Genomic DNA, 23070 nt, shown 5'->3' on the forward strand with positions numbered 1-23070 from the left:
CCGGCCACTGCAGCCTCCACCTGCTGGGCTCCGGCGATCCTTCCAGCCTCAGCCTTCCGAGTAGCTGGAACTACAGGCGCGCGCTACCACACCCGGCTCATTTTTTATTTATTGTAGAGATGAGGTCTCGCCAAGTTGCCCAGGCAGGTCTTGAACCCGCGGGCTCAGGCAATCCACTCACCTCAGCCTCCCAAAGGCGCGGGATTACAGGCTGAGCCACTGAGCCCGGCTTCTACCATACTTTTAAATGAAATAGTATAGCATTGGAACCGGTTATTTTATTGTAATGGTTTTTGACTTACAATGGAATTTTAGACATTGAGAAACTTATTTATGAAAAAAATCAAAATTTTGTATCTTTTATATCTTTTCTAACATGTGAAACAGTCACTGACATGCATTGCAGGTTCATTGATACATGTTGTGCAGTAGTAATTTGTTTGACGTCTTCCACCTGGTGTTTTTCTATTTGAACAGACAGTGTTAATAATATATAATTTATTGTCCAGTCTGTTTGAAGATGATGTGGAAGGATGTACTCTTGATTCCTGAAAATCACTTCCCAACTGATGCTTAGTTTTGGCCCCCTCCCCTATCTTGGGAAGGCAAATCTCTCTCTCTCTTTCTCTCTGTCTCTGTCTGTCTCTGTCTTACTTTCAGAATAACTTTGCAGCCGGGCTCGGTGGCTCTGCCTGTAATCCCGTGCCTTGGGAGTCTGAGGTGAGTGGATTGCCTGAGCCCACGGGTTCAAGACCCGCCTGGGCAACTTGGTGAGACCTCATCTCTGCAATAAATCAAAAAAATAGCTGGGCGTGGTAGCATGCACCTATAATTCCAGCTACTTGGAAGTCTGAGGTGGAAGGATTGCCGGAGCTCCAGCAGGTCGAGGCTGTGGTGGCTGGAGCGGCCACTGCACTCCAGTCTGGTCGACAGAGTGAGACTCCAACTCTAAATAAATAAATAAATTAATTAATTAATTAATTTTGCTTGAAAACTTAAAAAAAAATGATAACCTTTAAGGTGGAATGGGCAGGAAGAGCTTTCCCAAACATGAGAAATTTTATCAAACTTAGTCTTTTAACTAAATTAGATTCATATTTGTGATAGGTAGAAGATACTTCATTTCTAAACTGAAAGAAGGTGGGTAAAAGTATCCATTCTGGTTGAGCATGAGTGTGATTTTGGGGATTCTGTGGGGGAAAGAGTTAGGAGCTAGATTGGAGCTCATATTACCCTTTGAGAAAGATTTGCACCCACTGTTCATATGGAAGAGTTGCATAGCTGACTGTTATGGCTCAAGATGCAGAACTTTAGCCTGTCTGACCAAAAGGGCATCCGTAGACTCTGTACATCGGGTGTGAGTGGGTAGTGATGTTAACTGCCTTTTGTGGGATTGAGCTGTCCAGATGACCACGAGGGAGTCCCAAGAACCCCTGAGTGAGTTGATAGACCTATTTCAGTCTTGTGCTGAATTATGCCCCCAAAGCTCTGTGCTCATATTTGAGCCAGTAATATATTTTGATCTCTTTTTTTTTGGAGTTGGAGTCTCACTCTGTTGCCTAAACTGGAGTGCAGTGGCCGCTCCCGGCTACCACAGCCTCGACCTGCTGGTCTCTGGCGATCCTTCCGCCTCAGCCTTCCAAGTAGCTGGAACTACAGGCGTGTGCTACCACGCCCAGCTAGTTTTTGATTTATTGTAGAGGTGAGGTCTTGCCAAGTTGCCCAGGCGGGTCTCAAACCCGCGGGCTCAGGCAGTCCACTCACCTCAGCCTCCCAAGGTACTGGATTACAGGCTGAGCCACTGAACCCGGCTATATTTTGACCTCTTAAGGACCTGCAGTGGAAATGAGAAGGAAGGGATGCTTGGCAATGTTAGATAAGACCGAAGAAATGAAGAAGACAGTAAAGAAGAATTAGGAAAAAAAAAGGAGGAGAAAGAAGAAATATTTAGGAAGTTCTGCTTTGCTGCTGTCTTTGACTCTGACTTCTGTCAGTGAGTATGATGATTGAGGAACTGGTGTTCTCTTTGGAAAGAATGTTGAGGGGAAGGGGTTACTATTTTATTTGTTCTGCTATTTCTTGCACTGGTCCAGCTATGATTGTGGTGTTGATTGGGAGCAGTTTTCCTGAAGCCAGAAACAAAGCTCATCCTTTTAGGCAGAGGGGGAAGGGAGAACAGAGTTAATACAGTGTATTATTCTGAGACTCTCAGAAGCAAACATTTTCACCAAGGGTAACTGATTACCATCAGTAATGTTGTTTTACATTTTTTCTTCATAATTGTGTCCAAGATAGAGTTTGAGTTATTTAAAAAAGTTAAGTGAGACTGGTGTCTTGTGATTTTTCTTTTAGTTATTCAAAACAAACACATTAGCTCTATAGAAGTTAAACCTTACCTTGGAAGAATGTTTACTGGAGGAATGAGTGTGTGTGTGTGTGTTTATGACAACATTTAAAGTTGAATTAGGTAAATTAATTGCTTGATAGTCTAGAATTTGACTTCCTGGTTATTAAACTACTTACTTAAAGGTACTTCTGCTTGAATGTTTTATTTTATTTTTCCCTTTGATGAAAATACTGCAGATAGCAAGATGCACCAAGTATGTCTCAATCACACAATCACAGTAGTTGAGAAATTCACCAGAAGTGGTGAAGAAGTAAGAATACCAGCCATTTTTCTTTCCGTTTGCATATAAGATAGATAATATTTAAATGTTAAATGATTTTATCCAATGCTATATTTAAGTGCTTTTCAAAATGATTATTAAAATGCCAGTTTTAATCTGTATTTTGTGCCAGCTGCATAGATTTAGCTTTTAATGTGCTGTAGCTATCATTTTGATTTCCTGCATTGTCCTCAAACATAATTGCACTTTGAAATTTAAATTAGTAGTTTAAGTTCTTAAGTATAGTTTCATGTTATATTACCTTTTTTTGCAGTTGTGTTATCAGCCACTCACATATACTTTATTAGCAAGCTATAGCAGAAGTTTACATTATTCAGATGTTAATATTTTCATCTTTTCTGCAGGAAAAGTCTCCATGAGTACTATTTATTTCTAGATTGGTAGAACAACTCAAAATTGATCAGGGGTGAGGTGGGAGTGTTGCAGGGAGTCATACATAAGCATTAGACCAGGAGTAAAAAAGATCTAACTTCCAATTCTACCATTCATTCATTCATTCTTTTATTTATTTGAGACCGGGCAGTGAGATACTTGCTATGACCATTTTGGCCTTCCAAAAAATGAACCACCATGCTTAGCCACCACATAAAAAATTACTGTTGGCCTTCAACATGTAGCAAAGTCACCGTTTTTGTTTTGATTGTCGTAAAATCCACATAAAATTGATCATCTTAGCCATTTTTAAGTGTACTAGTCGCTGGCATTCAGTGCATTCACATTATCGTACAGCCATCGCCACCTTGATCCATCTCTAGAACTCTTTTCATCTTGCCGAACTGAAACTCTGTTGTACCCATTAATAATAATTCCCCATTTCTCCTCTCTACCAGTCCTTGAAAAGCCACTATTCTACTGTCTATGGTTTTGACTACTCTGGGTACCTCATATAAGTGGAATTGTGTATTATGTGACTTTTGTGACTGGCTTATCTCACTTATTTTCATACAGTGTAATCCAGCTTCGTCCATATTGTAGCATGTATCAGAATCTGCTTCTTTTTTTTTTTTTTTGAGTTGAAGTCTCACTTGGTCGCCCACACTGGAGTGCAGTGGCCGCTCCCGGCCACCGCAGCCTCGACCCGCTGGGCTCCGGCGATCCTTCCTCCTCAGCCTTCCAAGCAGCCGGAATTACAGGCATGCGCTACCACGCCCGGCTGATTTTTTTATTTATTGTAGAGATGAGGTCTCGCTGCCCAGGCGGGTCTCGAACCCGCGGGCTCAGGCAATCCACTCACCTCAGCCTCCCAAAGGCGCAGGGTTACAGGCTGAGCCCTCAAGCCCGGCTTCTCCTTCCTTTTAAAGGCTTAATAGTATTTGGTTGTATGTATGTACTGCATTTTGTTTATCCATTCATCTTTTGGTGAACACTTGGGTTACCTCCACCTTGTGTCTGTCGTGAGTAATGCTGCTATGAACATGTCTTAGTAAGGAGGTCTTTCCACCTTTAATTTACTGTTATTGTTACAATTCTCCAAACTAAATTAGACATATCCGATTGATCATCAGATGTCAGTTATCCTTAACAGTTATGTTTATAAGCACCTATCCTATGTCAACACCATCATAGGATGTTTGCTTATGTCCATGTTTACTCTGTCTCCTTAGACCTAATTTTATTTTTTAATATGTAAAACGTTTTATTATTCCTAAGCCAGAACTCTTTTACATAATGTATTTAGAGAAATCTGCCTTCCATCCCTGCTTCATTCAGTTAATCACATCTTTCTGGTATAGGTACTCATTTTTATTTATTTATTTTGAGTCAGAGTCGCACTCTGTCGCCCAGGCTGGAATGCAGTGGCTCACAGCCACTGCAACCTCAGTCTGCTGAGCTCAAGTAATCCTTCCACCTCAGCCTTCCAAGTAATCGGAACTACAGGCACATGCCACCATATCCGGCTGATTTTTTGATTTATTGTAGAAGTGAGGTCTCACCAAGTTACCCAGACTGGCCATGAACCCATGGGCTCAGGCAGTCCTCTCACCTTGACCTCCCAAGGTACTGGGATTATAGGCATGAGCCAGATAATCATTTTCTTTTTTTTTTTTTGAGTTGGAGTCTCACTCTGTCGCCCAGACTGGAGTGCAGTGACATACTCCTGGCCACCACAGCCTTAACGTGCCGGGCTCTGGCAATCCTTCCACCGCAGCCTTCCAAGTAGCCAGAACTACAGGGGTGCGCTACCACGCCCAACTAGTTTTTGATTTATTGTAGAGACGAGGTCTCGCCAAGTTTCCCAGGCAAGTCTCAAACCCGTGAACCTCGGCCTCCCAAAGTGCTGGGATTACAGACTGAGCCACCAAGCCCGGCCTGGGTACTCATTTTTAAATTTGTAGTTCATCCATTCATTGTTTTTTCTTTTTGCAAATAATAGCAAATGTTTATAAACTTACCTTCCTTCTAACACAAAATTGTCATAGTTATAGATATTTATCTGCATCTTACTTTTTTTCACTTAATAATATGAGGGCACTCTTAAAAGTTAATCGAAATCTTCATTCCTTTTTATGGCTGTGAAGTATTCCCTCAGGTAGACATGTCATTGTTTTTCCAGCCAGTCTCTACTGATGGACATTTGAGCCGTTTTAATTTTCTTGCTGTTACAAATAACGTAAATGTTCTTAACTTTCCTCCTCTAGCTTCTTCCCCAATTCCCTCTATGGCAAAACTCCTTAGCAAATTTTATGCCAGTAATGGCTGTCTCCACCTCCTTATCTCTCACTCTCACAAATTCTTTCAGTTGGGCTTCTGTCCCAACTACCCTTCTGGCACTGTTCTTTTCAAACTTTCCAGTGACCTACATGGTGCGACATCCAGTACTTCGTACTTGGTCATCCACTGACTTGACTGATAAGCAGCACTGGACTCAGTTGGTGACTCTGTTTTCCTTGAAACACTTTTGTCACTAGGTTTCTAGAATGCCATACACTCCTGGTTTTCCTTTATTGTCAGAGCTGTTCCTCTTTTCTGATGCCCTTATTACTGGATGAATCCCTCCTTCTTCCTTATGGTATCACCTAATAGCTGGGTCCTGTCAGGGCATGGATAGGGTGAGGGTGAAGGGATGGAGAAGGAGGTGTAGCACTGCCAGAGCCAGCAAGCTGGAGGTGCACACTGGCAACCCAGAGATCCGAGTAATGCAAAGAATTGCAACACACAAAGAGGTGAGAGAAGAAAAGATTTTTTTAAGATAAATTCAGTCTCTGCAGACAGGGAGCAGACCTACACTCCAGATGAGTAACACTCTCCCCCCCAATTCAGGTCCTGGGTAAATCCTTTCTCCTGGAGATGTTGCAATCTGGTAGACATGACTACCATGACTTCCTAATTGACCACCTGTGGATATCTTTGAGATCCTGTGACACAGAGACCCCCTAATGTCCACCCACATTATCACAGCCCCTAGAGAAAGGTGTGACAAGGATTCTAGTGCTCCTGCACCTTCTCAAACGACATTCCTTAGAGCTAATGGAGGGTATACTTCCCCATATCTCTTATGCATTCCCAGTAGGTTGCTTCGGGGAATCCTTGACTTCCCTGTAGACAGCGCCTAATTTACTGGAAAGTTGAATTCCCACCTGCTATCCCTCTGAGCAGTTATAACTTTTGTGATTACAAGTTTCATGACTTCTACAATCCTTGCCCAATGCATGATGTCTTAGACCTTGTAAATTCCCTTTACTCTAGACAAGCTTGATTGCCGCTATGAGACACCTCTGGCATCAGGAAGTCTGTGTTCCTGAAAGGACAAAGTCGGCAAAGTTAATTTTACCTAAATTATGCATTTCTCCAAAACATAGCTTCTACTTTCTCATCATTGTTTTAAGGTTTAGGAATAAGATTTTAAAATGGCTTTCTGCTCTCGATCTGTCCTTTCAGGCCCGTTTCAGGGGAGGATAGTCATACAAGAGGGCAGGGCATGGTAGGTTCTCCACATCTAGGAACTGGTGCTTGGGGGAGGGAGAGAGGAGGCATCTAGGTTCAGAGGTCACCAGGAAAAATTCTATAGTCTGACAGAATCAGATTTATGGATAAGATGCAGTGAGCAACTTCAGAGGAACTGTGGAGGGTCATGGAACAGGAAGGAGAAGGGCAATATCTTCTGGAAGGGTTAGTTTCAGGTCTGCTGAAGGATTCTGAGGATGCTCTAAGGGTTGGGGTGGTGTCAGTTCTGGATTGGCTGCTGTTTCTGAGACTAGAAGTGGGAAATTAAGTAGGGCTTGGTTGTTGTAATGAGGCAAGGACAGTTTAGCAGTTGGGTATTCTCAGTAATAGATGGCTGTAGCAAGTGAGTCTGGGAGTGTTATAGGTACTAAAGCAGCAGCCACACAAAGAGAAAGTTGTTAGAGCTTATCACTGCTGCTGCTTGACCTTGGGATAGAGAATGTTTCCTGCTAACTTTGTATGTGTCTGTATCTGTGTGTCCTCCCAGCCCAATTAATGGGAAAGTTGCTTTTTTTTTGGTATTCCGAGTTGATTTTCCTTTTTCAGTCTCAGGCAGGTTTTTACTCTTTCAATTCCACGACACTGGTTTACTGAATTTGGGAAGCAAAGATTCTTGTTTCATAAAACCTGAGGCAAATAATTAAGTGATTAAATGATTGCTGTACTCCTTCCTTCCCCATGTTTAAGGGAAAAGCTCATGTTTGTGTGTGTGGTTTTTTTTAGCTCATGTCTTTTAAATAGAAAATAATTTGGAAAATTTGTGAAGTGGGACTGGTTTTCTTTGTTGTTTCTCAACTTTTGTTTCAGAGTCCTTTTTCGGCTTCTCTTTTGTGCCCATTGATGGATCTGATTTGTTGCTCTGATGAAGAGGCTAAGGTAGCTTTGTATGTTCTCTTGGTGGGTATTTACATTTTAAAAGGAAATTCCTGGGAATAATACTAAATACAACGGAACAAGTTCCTTATGTGCAGCCTTAGCCTGAGATGGGGTGGGGAATGTGAATGAGTAGAGAAGCAGAGGTTGAGCAGAGGCAGTCTTTCCCCAGTCACTCCTGACAATGGGGTCTAAGCCCCGAAAATCTGGAGTGATCTCTGAGAAGCTGATGAGCTGAAGCCCATCTCTTCAGTTCATCTCTTCCTCCTTAGGTGCTAAGGTAGGTGGTGTGTTTGACAGATGTAGTGAAAGTATCCGGGATGTCCAGGCATGTGTCTTGGAAGCAAAGCTGTTGTGGAAGCAAGGCTGCTATGCTGAGCAGAGAACATGGGAATGCACACCGAAAGTTGAGACTATGCAGATGAGTGCCAGGACAATTGGAAGTGCCTTCTTTTCACAATGCTACACACACACTGCTACCTTGATAGATCTTTTTTTTAACCTTGGTAGTTCTAAGAGACTCACACAAAGATGTCCGGACCTGTTCATAATATTGACCTTTGCACTGCCTACTGTCAGGGCATGTTTCAGACCACTAGACTACTAGTGCTCAGACTTTCTTCTTTCCAGTCTTTCTCATGAAGCAAGGGGATACATACCCAGCTTTCCTGCAGAGATGAAATGTGAGCCCATAGCTTACAGCTCAGCAGCTAACTGCAACCTGTTTATCTCTCCAGACCCCTGTTGTTTCTTAATCCTTGGGATTTTTCTTTGAAGATGAGTTGATCTGCAGAAAGGATTTGAATCCATGACCTCCAGATCTAGAACTGGCACCCACAGTAGTCTTCCACGTACATGCTGACTGACACCAGGCTGTGCCTCCTTATGCCAGGGCATGCTTGTCTCACAACTCGCAGGAACAAGGAGTGGTGATTGTTGTAAGGATCAGAAGCTGCAAGAATTCAGTCCTAACTACAGCTTTAACCACTGTGAGGTGTCCTTGTGAACTAGATTTTTGAAAGTGGTGCTTTCCCAAGTCCCCTGGCCTTCCCCTTGGGAAGCCCAGAACCAAGTGGAAGCCTGGTATTGATGGAGCAGTTTCTTGTTTGGTTTAAGTGGTTTCTCTTTGCATCTTGTGCTGGCCAGAAGCAACCTCTGGGATTAGTCAGGCAGCCTTAGCCCAACATCCACATGAAGATACTGTGGTTCAGAGCTGGGCATGGTGGCTCACACCTATAATTCTAGCACTTTGGGAGGTGGAGGTGAGAGAATTACCTGAGCCCAGGGGTTCAAGACCAACATGGCGAGACCTCATGTCTACAGCGGTCAAAAAATTTAGCCAAGTGTGGTGATGTGCACCTGTGGTTCTAGCTACTTGGAAGGCTAAAGCGGAAAGATCAGCTGAGCCAAGCAGGTTGAGAGTATGGTGGCCGTGAGTGTGCCACTGCACTCTAATCTGGGTGACAGAGTGAGACTTCAACAACAACAAAAAAGTTTATGCAGTTTAGTTGTATAGTTGTTGCTGTACTCCCAGTTTGAAGATTGTTAACCGGTTCTCACTGCTGTCCTGGAAAAAGGAACATTTCCCTGCAGATAGGACTGGCCTGTGTCTCCAGTTGATAAAATGTTCTTTTGAGTCTTCTAAAGGACTTGAGCACATGCTAGTACCATCTTTCTTGCCCTGCTATAATGTTGTGCTGTCCCCTACTAGATCAAAACACTGTCCTTTCTAGTTAATTCACTCCATAGAGAATGGTCTCTATATATCAGATCTGTTACAGTTTTACTACTTAATTTCTGAAAATATGGTTTTCTAATATCATGCTAATTTATTTCAGTTGACTTTATATTTTGGGATAATTTTAGGTTTATAGAAAAATTGCAAAGCTTATTCAGAGTTCTCATATACTCAGAGTCTCCCATTGTTAGCGTCTTACATTACCATGTTATACTTGTTAAAGTAAAGACATCAACCTTGGTACCTTACTATTAATTGAAATCCAGACTTTATCCAGTTTTTCCACTAATGACTTCCTACTATTACAGAATCCAAGCTAGACTACCACATTATACTTGGTTGTCATGTTTCCCAGTCTCCTCTGGCTGTGAGTTTCTAAGTCTCAGTGTTTTTCATGACCCCTGGCAGTCTTAAAGGACACTGGCAAGTATTCTGTAGAGTGTCCTCTAATCTGAATTGTCTGATGTTTTCCTCGTTAGACTCACATTATGGGTTTCAGAAAGAATACCACAGAGGTAAAGTGCCCTATTAGGAGTACCTGATATTCATCTAACTTAAATGATGATGATAGCTGTGGTCAGTTAAGTAGTTGCCAGGTTTTTCTACTGTAAAGTAACTGTTTTCCCTTTCCCTACTCTAAGAAGCAAATCACAAGGTTAGCCCACACTGAAGTGAGTGGGTAGGAGATGTGTAGAATTAAACTCCTTGGAATTGGGAAAGTATCTGCATATATATTATTTAAAATTCCTCTGTAAGGAAGCTTTTCTTTTCTCCCTCACTTATTGGGAATTGGGAATGGTCAGCCTCTATAAAACAAGCTTATTGAACCATCTTTACCTTTGTGTCTGTTCAGTTAAAAATAACACACGTATGCCGGGCTCGGTGGCTCAGCCTGTAGTCCCGTGCCTTTGGGAGGCTGAGGTGAGTGAATTGCCTGAACCCGCAGGTTCGAGACCCGCCTGGGCAACTTGGCGAGACCTCATCTCTACAATAAATCAAAAAATCAGCCGGGTGTGGTAGCGCGCGCCTGTAGTTCTGGCTACTCGGAAGGCTGAGGCGGAAGGATCGCCGGAACCCAGCAGGTCGAGGCTGCGGTGGCTGGGAGCGGCTACTGCACTCCAGTCTGGGCGACAGAGTGAGACTCCAACTCAAAAAAAAAAGAAAAAGAAAAAAGAAAGCTAGGATTGAAGAGCATAGAATGAACCTTCCTCAGGCTGCCTGCTGTTGGATTGTTCTTTAAACACTTGTGTCCTATTGTTTACAAGATTGATTTAGAGCCTTGAACTCAAAGTCCTCTGACCTACCATTCCTGGCACTGTCCCAGATTTCTAAAGGAAGTGGCACACTGCAGGCACAGTGTTAAATAAAGAGGTTTAACTCTTGTGGTGCTAGTTGGCATGAGAATTTATATTTTCTTTAATAATAAGTGTGTCTGGAATGGGCACCCATTCTTCTGAGTAATGTCAGTGCTGCTGGTGGCTTTTAACTTTCTCTTCTGAGAAGGGAGTTGCTGATTCTAGTAGTGAACAGCAGGTGTCACTGCATCCCCACTTACTAGGGTCGGGCTCTTAGCTGTTTGGATGCAGCCAGTTCTTAAAACAGCTTCTAAGCCACTACATATAAATCAAATATTTATGACTGTATGCTCCTTGAAGATCACCTTCTTCTGATACATAACCCAAATTAAAAATTAAGAATAAACACAACCTAAGAGGATTGTCCTCAGTTTTTCTTCACTGTTGTTTTTAGTGTATTTGTTCTAGGTGTATATATTATCTATATTTCCAGGTAACTAACTGATGAAATGGATTTGCTTTTTCCTGTCAGCCTTCCAACAGTTATTTGGGAACCTAGACAGTTTTTCTTATTTGTGTTCAGGGTTCACACACTCAAAAGCTTATTGGCTTTTCTGTATCTTGCTTTTTGAAAACCTTCCAGCAGGAATGTAGATGCCACTGTTCTCTGAAGTGAGGTGCTGAATACCAAAGGGAGCCACTACTTCTTTTGTTTTTCTATTTGAGCCCTTAACTTTTGCAGTTGAGGAAATCAAGAACTGAACTATGACCAAGTGTCCTGTGGTGCGTATTTTAAAAAATACTCTTATGGCCTCAGTGTAGATAGGTAGTAGGGTTTCCCTATATAGTCATGCACTGCATAATGGCGTTTTGCTCAATAGTGGTCATTTTCGGTCAATAAAATTATAATGTAGCTGAAAAATTCCTGTCATCTAGTGATGTTATATCCGCTATAATGTCTTAGCACATTTACTTTATTTTGTAATGAATTTAGTGTAGCCTACTTTGTACAGTGTTTACACTAGAGTACAGTAATGTCCTGGGCCTTCACATTCACTCACTGACTTACAGCAATTTCCAGTCTTAGGAGCTCCATTCTTGGTAAGAGCCCTAGACAGATATGTCATTTTTAAATCTTCTATGTCATATTTTTACTGTACTTTTTCTGTGTTTAGATATATCTAGATACACAAATAATATTGTTTTACAGTTGCCTGTAGTGTTATGCTGTGCAGTAATATGCTGTATAGGTTTGTAGCCTGGAAGCAACTAGGCTATACCATCTAGCCTAGGTGTGTAGTAGGCTAGGCCATCTAGGTTTGTGTAAGTACACTCTGTGAGGTTCACATGATGATGAAATTGCCTAATAATGCATTTCTCAGAACATATTTCCATCATTAAGCAAAACATGACTGTATTACAGAAAAAACAGGTATTAAACTGGTCCTTTCAGAAGGTCTGAGGCATACCAAATTCTTGGTATCTTTTGATCACAAAGATTGAGAATATAGCCATGGTGATAATATAAATAGTTTGTCTAGATTCGTGCTGGTTTACCTGAGTTCTTGTATAATGATTAAGCTCCCTCTTTTATTCTCATTTGTCCTGGTTTGGACAATATATAGCCACTCTAAATTGCCCCTAAGGGGAAGGGATTGATAAGTTGCAATTCTGGTAATTTTGAACATTTTTTAACTCAAGAATTAGGCCTGCCCTGAATTTTCTGAGTTAAACACATGCAAAATAAAGCAAAAACCACAAACAGTTGTTAATTCTAGGAACATTGTTCTCTGGAGTAATGATTTCCAAAGATGGCTGTGCATCTCAGAATCAGCTAGTGAGCTTTTACAAATAAAATTTCATAGATCTCACCACAGGCCTCTGCTGAATTTATACCATAGCTTGAACTTGACGTTACCAAAAATGAAGAACTACATGCATTGAAAACGTTTTGGGCAACTTTGTCAACAAGCTTTGAAAACTAGCATATAGAAGAGCATTGTTTCCTATGGTTTGGAGATGTTGGAGTTTTTGCTGGTGGTTGCCTTGGGCCTTAAGTGCATGCCTGGCATTGACATGAATTGCCTTCTTCTTTCAGATGTCATCTGGGTGATTCTCAGTGTGGAGGTGGGTGGACTTTTAGGAGTAACGCAGCAGCTGTCGTCTTTTGAAACGGAGTTCAACACACAGCCGCATCGCAAGGTAGAAGGAAACTTCAACCCGTTTGCCTCTCCCCAAAAGAACCGACAATCAGATGAAAACAACTTAAAAGACCCTGGGGGTTCCGGGTTCGACTCGATCAGCAAAAACACTTGGGCTCCTGCTCCTGACCAAACTGAGCAAGATCACAATAGACTCTCACAGAACTCTGTAAATCTGTCCCCCAGCAGTCACGCAAACAACTTATCAGTAGTGACTTACAGTAAGGTAGGTGCCCTCGGAGAAGAGGAGAAGGGGTAGGTGGTGGGCCTCGGGATTGATGATACCCCTTCACGGCAAACCTAGACTCCTAGACTGCCACTCCCCAGAGGAGGTTGTTTGAGGCTGCTTAGCTCTCCTGCCAATAGCAAAACACAAAAGCCTACCCCTTCTCCCCTCCCCCTCCCCGCAACCTTCATGGCTTGTGGATGTTGCTTCATCCACGTGAATAATTTACTCCTGTCTCTCTGCTCTGGTTTGGGTGAAGTTCTTTACCTTTAGTTTAGTTTTTTTTTTTAAGTTATGTCAAAATATCACCAGCCATGCTTCCAGTGTAAATATATACTAAGCTTGGAGCAACAGCACACATTTGGGATTTGTTCCTACTTTGTTTTTATGGTTTTGGGTGGGGTTCCCCCACCCCCCGAGGAAAAAGACAAGCTCAATTATTTGTCCTAAATATTGCTGTTGAGTTTTCACTTTACCCTGTTTGCATGTCCCCTTGTCAATGTCTTTTCAGTCTGTTTTGACCCATTGACTTCCTCATCCCCAACCCAAAGTGGCCCAAGTGATATTTTGACTTTTCAAATGTGTAGAATAAGTGAGAGAATTGTTTGTTAACTGTGATTTTAAATATTCTGATTGTTGTGAGACACTCATCTAGATGTTTGATTTCTCGATCTGTTTCTTTCTATGCTGGTGGATTGAACAGTGTCTTCCACCCTTTGCTAAGGTGATGATGGTTCCTGGTTGTTGGTTTTGGTTGGTTGAATGGAGTCCTGATGCTGAGAGCTTGTTGTTGTAGCTGGTTCATGTGGCAGAGTCTGGTGAGCATTCCTGTGTATTCTTCTCTGATTAATAATGCTTTGCCTTCAGCCCAGCATCCCACCTTTATAATCACATGAACTGTTAAGTCTATCCTTGCTTCAATTCATGTTGGCATTTGCCCTCAGTTTTGAAAAGAAAGCTGATATTTTTTTGAGGGGCAAGTGACTGTGTTGTAAGAATGGTGTTTTTCTGACCAATAGTTTACAATATGGTCTAGATTAAGGCACAAACTAAGAATAGAAGTCTGGTGATGTGAATCCTCTTTCTCAACGTGGCCTAGTAAGAGAGACTTCATTCAGTAGTAACAGTATAATGAAGGATTGATTTATTGGTTGGATGGTCATTACAAAGGATTTTGTGGAGTCATGTTCATTGTACAGGATATAACAGCAAATTGGCAAGACAGTAAGTTGCCTGTATTTGAGGAAAGATTTTTCACATCTTAACACCCTAATAAAAAATTTTCTTCTAGCTCCTATTTCTCTAGTTTTTCATTTCTTAAATTTAACCCTGTAGAGTTTATGACTGTTCTAGGTGGTGAATGAGCCAGCCCCAGACTGGCATGCCTTTGTTAGAACAGGAACTTGAGGCTGTTGAGTTTAGTGGGAAGATGAAAGTTGGCAGAGGCAAAACAAACCAGTTGCTCTGGTGCTCTCTATAAGGGAAGCCGTTTTACCCAATGGTGCACTGTCTGGCTCAGCCGTCTTGATAGTTTTAGGAGACAGCTGATGTTCCTGGCCAGGGTACTCGGATCCTCTCCCTGAGTTGTGAACCTGTGAGTTGTTTTCCTCTCCTTTAGGGACTGATGCTTTTTAAACAACTCTGTAATGATATCCCACAATCAACACAACCAGGTGGGGGTAGTAGACTGGTATTTTCTGCCAACCTTTGTTAAGATCCTACCAGGTGCTGCTGCTTTTGGAAGGGCTGGACTATGGTGAGGCTATTGAGGTATTTCTTGAAGTTGATGAACTCATGGTATGCTGCCTTGTTTCGTTTGGGTTTTTTTCACAGACTGTAGGATCACTCAGAAATAGCATTTGCAAGAACTACAGAGGGATAATTCTTATTAGATAGATAGACTATTGGCTATCATGCATTGAAAATGTGATACTTGGGCAATCCCCTTGGGTCCCCTCCCACTGTGGGAGCTTTTCTGTCCTCTCAATAAATCCTGCTTTAAAAAAAAAAAAGAAAATGTGAAACTTAGATCCCAAAGAAAAATTGAAGTCTTCTTTTTTTCTTAATCTAAGCAGAATCTTAGTCAGAAAGCATTTATATAATGCATCTAGCACGTTCTTGGAAAGCATTTCTGGCTACTGTTGTGTCAGCTCTATTCTACCTCTTGGAGCTCCTTAGGAATGGAATGGGGGTAGTCATCAGTAAGGATCAGCACATCTGTGCACTGTTGAGAGCAGTGTATATTGTCTATGAGGAGACTTGGAGAATGAACGTGAGCCCCACCCACTAGGAGTTTATAGGGCAGAGGGGGGATGAAGTGTGCACAGAGCAAGGAGAGAGCAGTTCAAGTGGAAATGAGTATGAATTGGTCAGTAGAGAGCAAGGCAATCAAAATGTGTAGTTGTGTGTAATACCTGGGAGGTGGCAGCAGTCAGAGAAGCAGAGGTAACGTGGAGATGAGGTTAGGAAAGGACTTGAAGGGCTTGCCAAAGGGTGGATAGATTTGTTAAGGAGGACAGACAGTGAGGCCATGGTGTGGAGCACACTTGCCGTGCTGAGGGCAGAGTGAGTGAGAGACCTATGGCTGAGAGATGTGGTTGATGGATGCTGGGAGAGCAGTGTGTTCCGTTGAGGGATCATGGAGGAAGTAATTACAACTAACTTTGAAGAGAATTGAGACTATACAGAAATGGGTACGAATAGATGTCTGTCGTCCATCTTTGCTTAAGATGAGCCTACAAGCAGACATCCCAATCATTGATATTTGACTTGAAAATACATTTTTTTTCAAAGGCAGGCATGTTTGAGGTTCTGACGTGTATACTTAACAAAGTGATGAGATCAGGTATATATCAGCGTTATTTTTTAGCTGTTCTGTGTGCCAGGCATGCTGTCAAGAACCATACATGTACGATCTAATTTTTTTTTTTTTTGAGTTGGAGTCTTACTCTACCACCCAGGCTGGAGTGCAGTGGCATGCTCATGGCCACCACAGCCTCATCCTGCTGGGCTCAGGTGATCCTTCCATCTCAGTCTTCCCAGTAGCTGAACTATAGGCACATGTTACCACGCCCAGCTAATTTTTTGATTTATTGCAGAAATTAAGTCTTGCTAAGTTGCCCAGGCTGTTCTCAACTCCTGGGCTCAAGCAGTCCTCTCACCTCCACCTCCCAAAGTGCTGGGATTACAGCGTGAGCCACCATACCCGGCTGTGATCTCATTTTCAGATCAGGAAACAAAAGCTCCAAGGGGCTAAGTAACTTGCCCAATATCATATCACCAGTGAGAGGCAGCTAGGATTCACTCCAGGTGCCACATTACTGTTTCCTGGTAGGGGACTGGACTTTCCCTAGTAGATCCTCTTGTTGGGCTAGAGATGGCGTTGAGAGAAAGCATGAACTGAGTTGATGGCCAGGCCAGTTTCATCAAGGTGTGAAGGATACAGAGTTTGAACAAGGTAAGTGGCTCTAATGTAAACTGAGCATTGACTGTGCCGACTTCTTTCCAAAGAGCTCCCTGTTTGCTGGGTCTTTTACATAGTGACTTCTTGTAAAGATTAAAAGAAACCAAGAAAACTATTTTTTAGCTCTTAGGGTACACAAATCTTGTGGTGATTATAATAAATGAGCAGCCTTTTGCATATGAGTGAGGGAAAAGGAAGGAAGAGCCGCCGGAGGCTCTGGAGTTGGGAAATGTTTTCAGTTCCCCCTTTCTTAGGTGGGTGTAGGAGAGGCACCTGATGTGCTGATGTCAGGGCTCACTGAGTTGGCAGTGGATTTGGTTTATTCTAAGGAAATCCCTGCCTGCCTGCCATCAAGATTGGGAAAGAATATGATGCTCTTAGAAGCCCATGACCACAGCTTCAGGAGACAGGCAGTTTCCTGCTGCCTCCATAGTTGTAGTTTAACTTGCTAAGGTTGGTAGGATGGAGTGAAAAGATTGCTTCAGGCATCTGCTCTGTGAGGGACTGAATGGATATGTCAACAGAATGCCACATCTGTCAGTGCCAGGAACTGGACTCCCTGGAGTCCTGCCCCAGCTGCTCTTGAATAATCATAAGCTTTACAGACTCGGTGCTCCGTGCCTGGAGGGAAGCTTGTGGGTGGGAACGCCTGCTCTAGCTGCATCCCACAGGACAGCCTGGCCCCTCTCTGTGCGAGAGCTGCCAGAGGGAGTCAGAAAAGTAGGTATATGCCAACCTGCTCCCAAGATTCATAGATCTAGTTCTTTTCTTTTGTTAGCAGTTGACTGGCCTTATTGTCAGCTCAATTGTGGCTGATCTGTCTGTCCCAGGTAAACAGTGAGACCAAGTTCTGGGGAATATTAGAAGATGTTTTAATTAACCCTTTTTACATGATTAGTTCAAGAGCCCCTGAAGACCAACAGTGTAGGTTAGGTACTTTGTTGACTCAAGGCTACTCTTGCTGTATTCTAGCACTCTGACTCATCTCTAGGGGCCACGGTAGCGTCTGTTTGGACAGTGTAAGTGATGAAAAATAATTTACAGGGATGTAGAAGAAGGGAGGGAACCCCATTAAAATTAGATAGGTTTTTTTCTTATATACCAGTAATTTTTCAAATCTCAGTGTCTCCTAAGAAGACCTTTCAGAGCAATAACACCGAATGTTGTGGTTTAGAAGAGTCTGACTGAGCATGGTAGTTTATGCCTGTAATCTCAGCATTTTAGAAGGCTGAGGCAGATGGTTTACCTGAGCCCAAGAGTTCAAGACCAGCCTGGGCAACATAGCAAGACCTCGTCTTTACGAAAAAAAAAAAAAAAAAGTCCGAACGTGGTAACTTATCCTGTAATCCCAGCACTTTGGGAGGCCGAGGTGAGTGGATTGCCTGAGTTTGCGGCTTTGAGACCAGCCCGGGCAACTTGGCAAGACCTCATCTCTACAATAAATCAAAAATTAACCAGATGTGATAGCGCATGCCTATAGCTCCGGCTATTTGGAAGGCTGAGGCGAAAGAATTGCTGGAGCCCAGGAGATCGACTCTGGGGTGGCTGTGAGTGTGCCACGGCACTCCAGCCTGGGCAACAACGTGACTCCAACTAAAAAAAAAAAATCACCCAGGAGCGGTAGCGTGCACCTGTTGTCTCAGCTACTCTTGAGGGCTGTGGTGGAGGGATTGATCACCTAAGCTCACGAAGTCAAGGCTACCATGAACTGTGATCGTGCTGTTGCACTCCAACCTGGGTGACAAGAGACCCCGATGCAAACAAAAAAGTGTGGCTGGCAAAAGCTGAGGGACTGTTCTTTAGGATAGCCACATGCTTTGCTTCCTTCTCTAAAGGAGTAATAATTATTATACTGGGAGCTGAAAGGGATCCTAAATTCATTTACTTTGTTACTTGGACTATGGCTCTTATTTTGTGTTTGTTCTTACTTTAAAAAGATGTTTGGGCCGGGCTCGGTGGCTCAGCCTGTAATCCCAGCACTTTGGGAGGCCGAGGCGAGTGGATTGCCTGAGCCTGCAGGTTCAAGACCAGCCTGGGCAACTTGGCAAGACCTCATCTCTACAATAAATCAAAAATTAGCCGGGCGTGGTGGCGAGCACCTGTGGGTCCAGATTCTTGGAAGGCTGAGGCGGAAGGATCGCCGGAGCCCAGCAGGTCAAGGCTGCAGTGGCCATGAGTGTGTCGCTGCCACTCCAGTCTGGGCAACAGAGTGAGACTCTGACTCAAAAAATATATATATTTGGGACTTTTATATGTCATATACCCTCCTTTAAACTGGATTACGGTCTGAGGCACTGTTATTACCTCTGTCAAGTGCTGGTTCAGAAGGAGAAACTTGTTATTATCTTTGTGGTGAGGTTCATCCCACTCCTCCAGCTTCAGCCATGGCCAAGTGCCATCTGTTCCTCACCTCTTCCTCCCTCCTTCCCTCTCTCTGTCCTCTCTATCCTCTTTGTCTGATGGCCACCCTGTGCAGCGCTTTGTATCTGGAGCTAGAGCAGGAGTCAGTCTGCTTTTATTATATCAGAAATCAGCTATTTTTCTAACCTGCTGCCTTCTGTGTTGACTAAGGCATAGAAGAATTGTTTTCTCCGTCCAGATTACTATTTAGAAATAGTAATAGGGGTACTGGAGAGGTTTGGAAAAGGCAAATCTTTTGCTGTATGGCTTGTGGATCTTATTATCTACCTCGAAGTGACTAATACGTTTAACATAATAATGGGGGATGGGTTTAGGGTCACTGAGTGGAATTGGGTGCAACATTTGTCCAGTTCTAAGGACACTGGGTTTGACCAGAAGACAGGTGGTTGGTGTCCTTAGCTGGGGTAATGCTTTGTGAGGTATTAAGAGGGACAGTATACCATTCCCAATACCATGGAACCTCAAGAGTCATCTTCGTTTTCACAGCAGATCCTTTCTGTGAACAATTTAAAGGTGGTTCACTCTGGGTGCAGTGGTTCACATTTATAATCCCAGCACTTTAGGAGGCCAAGGTTGGAGGACCATTTGAGGCCAAGAGTTTGAGACCAGCCTGGGTAACATAGCAAGATCCCATCTCTACAGAATAGACAAATGAATTAGCCAGGTGTGGTGGTATGTACCTGTAGTCCCAGCTACTTGGGAGGCTGAGGTGGAAGGATCACTTGAGTCTAGGAGTTCAAGAACTGGACAACATAGCAAGACCCCATCTTTACAAAAACTTTTTTTTTTTAAGTTAAAAAAAAGGCTAGGTGCAGTGGTTCACACCTATTGTAATCCCCGCACTTTGGGATGCCAAAGCAGGAGGATTGCTTGAGCCCAGGAGTTTAAGACCAGCCTAGACAACATAGCGAGACCTCGTCTTTACAAAAACTAAAAAAAAAATTTTAAATTAACTGGGCACGGTGGTGTGCATCTGTAGTCTCAGCTACTTGGGAGGCGGAGGTGGAAGGATCACCTAAGTCCAGGAGGCTGGGGCTGTGGTAAGCCGCGATTGTGCCCATGCACTTCAGTCTGGGTGACAGAGACTCTGAATCAAAATAATAGTAAAAATAGATAATAATTAACCAGTCATGGTGGCATGTGCCTGCAGTCCTAACTACTCAGAAAGCTTGAGGCAGCAGGAACTCTTGATCCCAGGAGTTCAAGGTTACAACGAGCTATGGTTGTACTGCACTCCTGCAACAGAGTGAGACCCTTTCTCTAAAAAAAAAGAAAGAAAGAAAGAAAGATAAGACCAGGATGCAAAGAAAAACAGTTGTTCTTGACTCCTCAGCCTGCTCTGTTCTCCTAACGTCGCACTACATTGCTCTGCGATGGTCAAGTATACGTTTTTATTATCTGAGCTGACAGCCATGGGCTTTCTGTAGTATACTGCTACATTTCCAATGAAGATCAAGGCAATTAATTATTGACCAAATATTATGTGACTTCTCTACTACTAAACCCCTTCTCCCCACAAGCTACTGCTTTCTCTTCAGCCTCCAGGAAGGGAAGAGATTCCCTAGAAACCTCCATAGTCACTTGGTTTTAGATTTTTGTAGACACTTGAAATTTCCACTAACTCACTCTTGTGACAGCAACACCTATACCTCTCAAAGTCACAAAAAAATCTGTCTATATTTCTTGATTGTGGCCACAAGATACAGTCTCTGGGATCTTATTTTTCTGGAACAAATGTAAAGTCTTCCTTTGAACATATTGAATATTTTAGAATTAGAACATACTTAGGGGCTGTCCTACTGTTCCTTTCAAGTTGAGTTTTGTTTCTGCAAAGGCTCTCTGGTGAAAGAATATTTGGGGCAGAGTGACAGCCAGTCCAAGCCCTGAGGTGGAAGTTTGCCTGGTGTATTGAAGGAATATCAAGGACGCCAGTGCCTGGAGCCAGGGGACGAGAGGGAACAGGGGAGATGAAGCCAGAGGACAGAAGCCAGACCATGGAAGGGCTTGTGGGCGTTTGTAAAGCATGGGGCTTTTACTCTGAGAGAAAAATGGGAGCCATTAAAGGATTTTGAGCAGAGGGGTAATGTAGTCTGACTTAACGCTGTAAAACAGGAATTCCCAACCCTATGGTGGCCTGCCCATTATTTTATTTACCATTTCCATCTGCATATTTCTTTACAGTGAGTTGTATACTTATTTCATTATATGTTACAATGTAATAATAATAGAAATAAAGTGCACAATAAATGTTGTGTGCTTGAATCATCCTGAAACCATCCCCTCCCTTCCCTGACCATGGAAAAATGGTCTTCCACAAAACCGTTGCCTGGTGCCAGAAAGATTGGGGACCACTCTGTGAAAGGATCACTCTGGCTTTTGGTGGTAGGTTGAGGATGAGGGTAGGAGCAGGAGACCAACAGAGAAGTTAATGCAGTCATCCAGGCGAAGGGAGAGTGGCTTAGACCAGGCTGGGAGTGGCAGAGGTAAGAGAAGTGGTCCAAGTCTGGATCTGTTCTGTAGCTAGAACTAACAAGATTTGCCAGTAGACTGGAAGGGGATATAAGCGAGAATAAAAAAGTAACACCAGAATTTTTGCCCTTAGCTATCAGAAGCATAGAGTTGCCATCAATGGAGAAGGGAAAGAAAGGATGTGGTAAAAGTGGGGAGAAACCGGGGTTCCATTTTGGGTACATTGGGTATTTCTGTAAACATTCGAATTTGTGTGGAGGTATCACAGGCTGTGGCATGTCCGAGTTGGACATAGGATGTAGGAGAGACACCTAAGTGGAGATATAACTTGGGAGTCATGTCACATGGATGGTGTCTGATGCTGTAAGGTGGATGAATGTGGAGCAGGGTTTCTCGGCTGTCGAAGGCTACTGACATGTGGGGCCGGATAAGTCTTTTTTGTTTTTGACAGGGCAGGGATTTTTGTGCCTTAGCATTGTGCAATCTGTAGCCAGTATTGCCACTCTCCCTCCTGGCCCCGCAGTGTAACAGCCAAAAATGTCTCCAGACATTGCGAAATGTCCCCTGGGGGACAGAATCCTCCCACTTGTAAACCACTAGTGTAGAGAAGAGGGGCAAGGGCTGCCCACTTTATACTATCCAGATCACCTTTACTGCGTTTATTTTTAATTCACAACACTCCTGTGATTTTTGTAGTTATACCCTTCATTTGACAGAATAAATTGAGGGTGGTCCATGGGCTGGAACCCAAGGACCTAGTTGAGTCTAATGTACACTACGCTGTGATGAGATTTGCTGGCAAGGGAAGTTAGGTGGCTACTCTCTGAAGGTAGTTTATACACTTTGTGTCAAGTCGTAGAGACCTCCTTGTTCATCTGCAGGAGCTGCAGAAGAATTTGTGGCCAAGTAGCAAGCAACGCAGAGCAGTGGAGGGACCTGCCCAAGTTTGTTGGCAGATTAGCACGCTCTGTACCACAAGGGGCTTGCTAGGAGACTCTGGTCTTAATATTACAGTGAGTCCCTTTTGAAAACCCAGGAGAGCCAGTAAAGTCCTCCCAGCCTTCCTGGTGTTTGCACTGGCATGGGTCATGTGTGCATTTAAAAAATAAATTAAGCAAACACTATGGGCCTTAGAAAATGCCTTTGTTGTTTGTAACATTACTATGTGACTGAGAATAAAGAATACCCCCAGGAACTCTCTTCATTGTACCTCAGCAGCTTCAAAGCTGTCCAGCTCCATTTTATTTGTTTTGGGACTCTGAGCATTGTTTTAGACTGTTCTGCTGGGCAATCTTGTAACTGAAACAGAGAGTGTTCTCAAGATTGCTGGCATATTTTATTTTGACTGAAATTATAGGTTCAAACAGATAAAATATAATTCAAAAGTATGATAATTTAGGTCAAGTGCAGTGGCTCATGCCTGTAATCCCTACAATTTGGGAGGCTGAGGTAGGAGGATCACTTGAGCCCAGGGGTTCCAGACCAGCCGGAGCAACATAGTAGTGAGTCCTCATCTCTACAAAAGGAAAGAAATAAATTAACTGTACCATGGTAGCAAGCAGCGATAGTCCCAGGCTGAGACAGGAGGCTCACTTGAGCCCAGGAGGTCGAGGCTGCAGTGAGCCATAATGATGCCACTGCACTGCAGCCTGGGGGACAGAGCAAGACCCTATCTCTTAAAAAAAAAAAAATGGGCCGGGCTCGGTGGCTCAGCCTGTAATCCCGTGCCTTTGGGAGGCTGAGATGAGTGGA

General features: G+C 43.2%; 1 protein-coding gene across 1 annotated transcript in view; it reads left to right on the forward strand.

Moving 5' to 3' along the window:
- Window positions 1-23070, forward strand: part of CUNH6orf106 (chromosome unknown C6orf106 homolog) — a 94381-nt gene that overhangs the window by 60647 nt on the left and 10664 nt on the right. Inside the window, exon 4 of the mRNA XM_021717001.1 lies at window positions 12637-12740. Coding sequence (XP_021572676.1) covers window positions 12637-12740 — 104 coding nt within the window. The remainder of the gene's footprint in view (window positions 1-12636; window positions 12741-23070) is intronic.

The sequence above is a fragment of the Carlito syrichta genome, unplaced genomic scaffold (genome assembly GCF_000164805.1).
Source record: "Carlito syrichta isolate Samal-C Ts95f unplaced genomic scaffold, Tarsius_syrichta-2.0.1 Scaffold309115, whole genome shotgun sequence".
In the NCBI taxonomy this organism is placed as follows: Eukaryota; Metazoa; Chordata; class Mammalia; order Primates; family Tarsiidae; genus Carlito; species Carlito syrichta.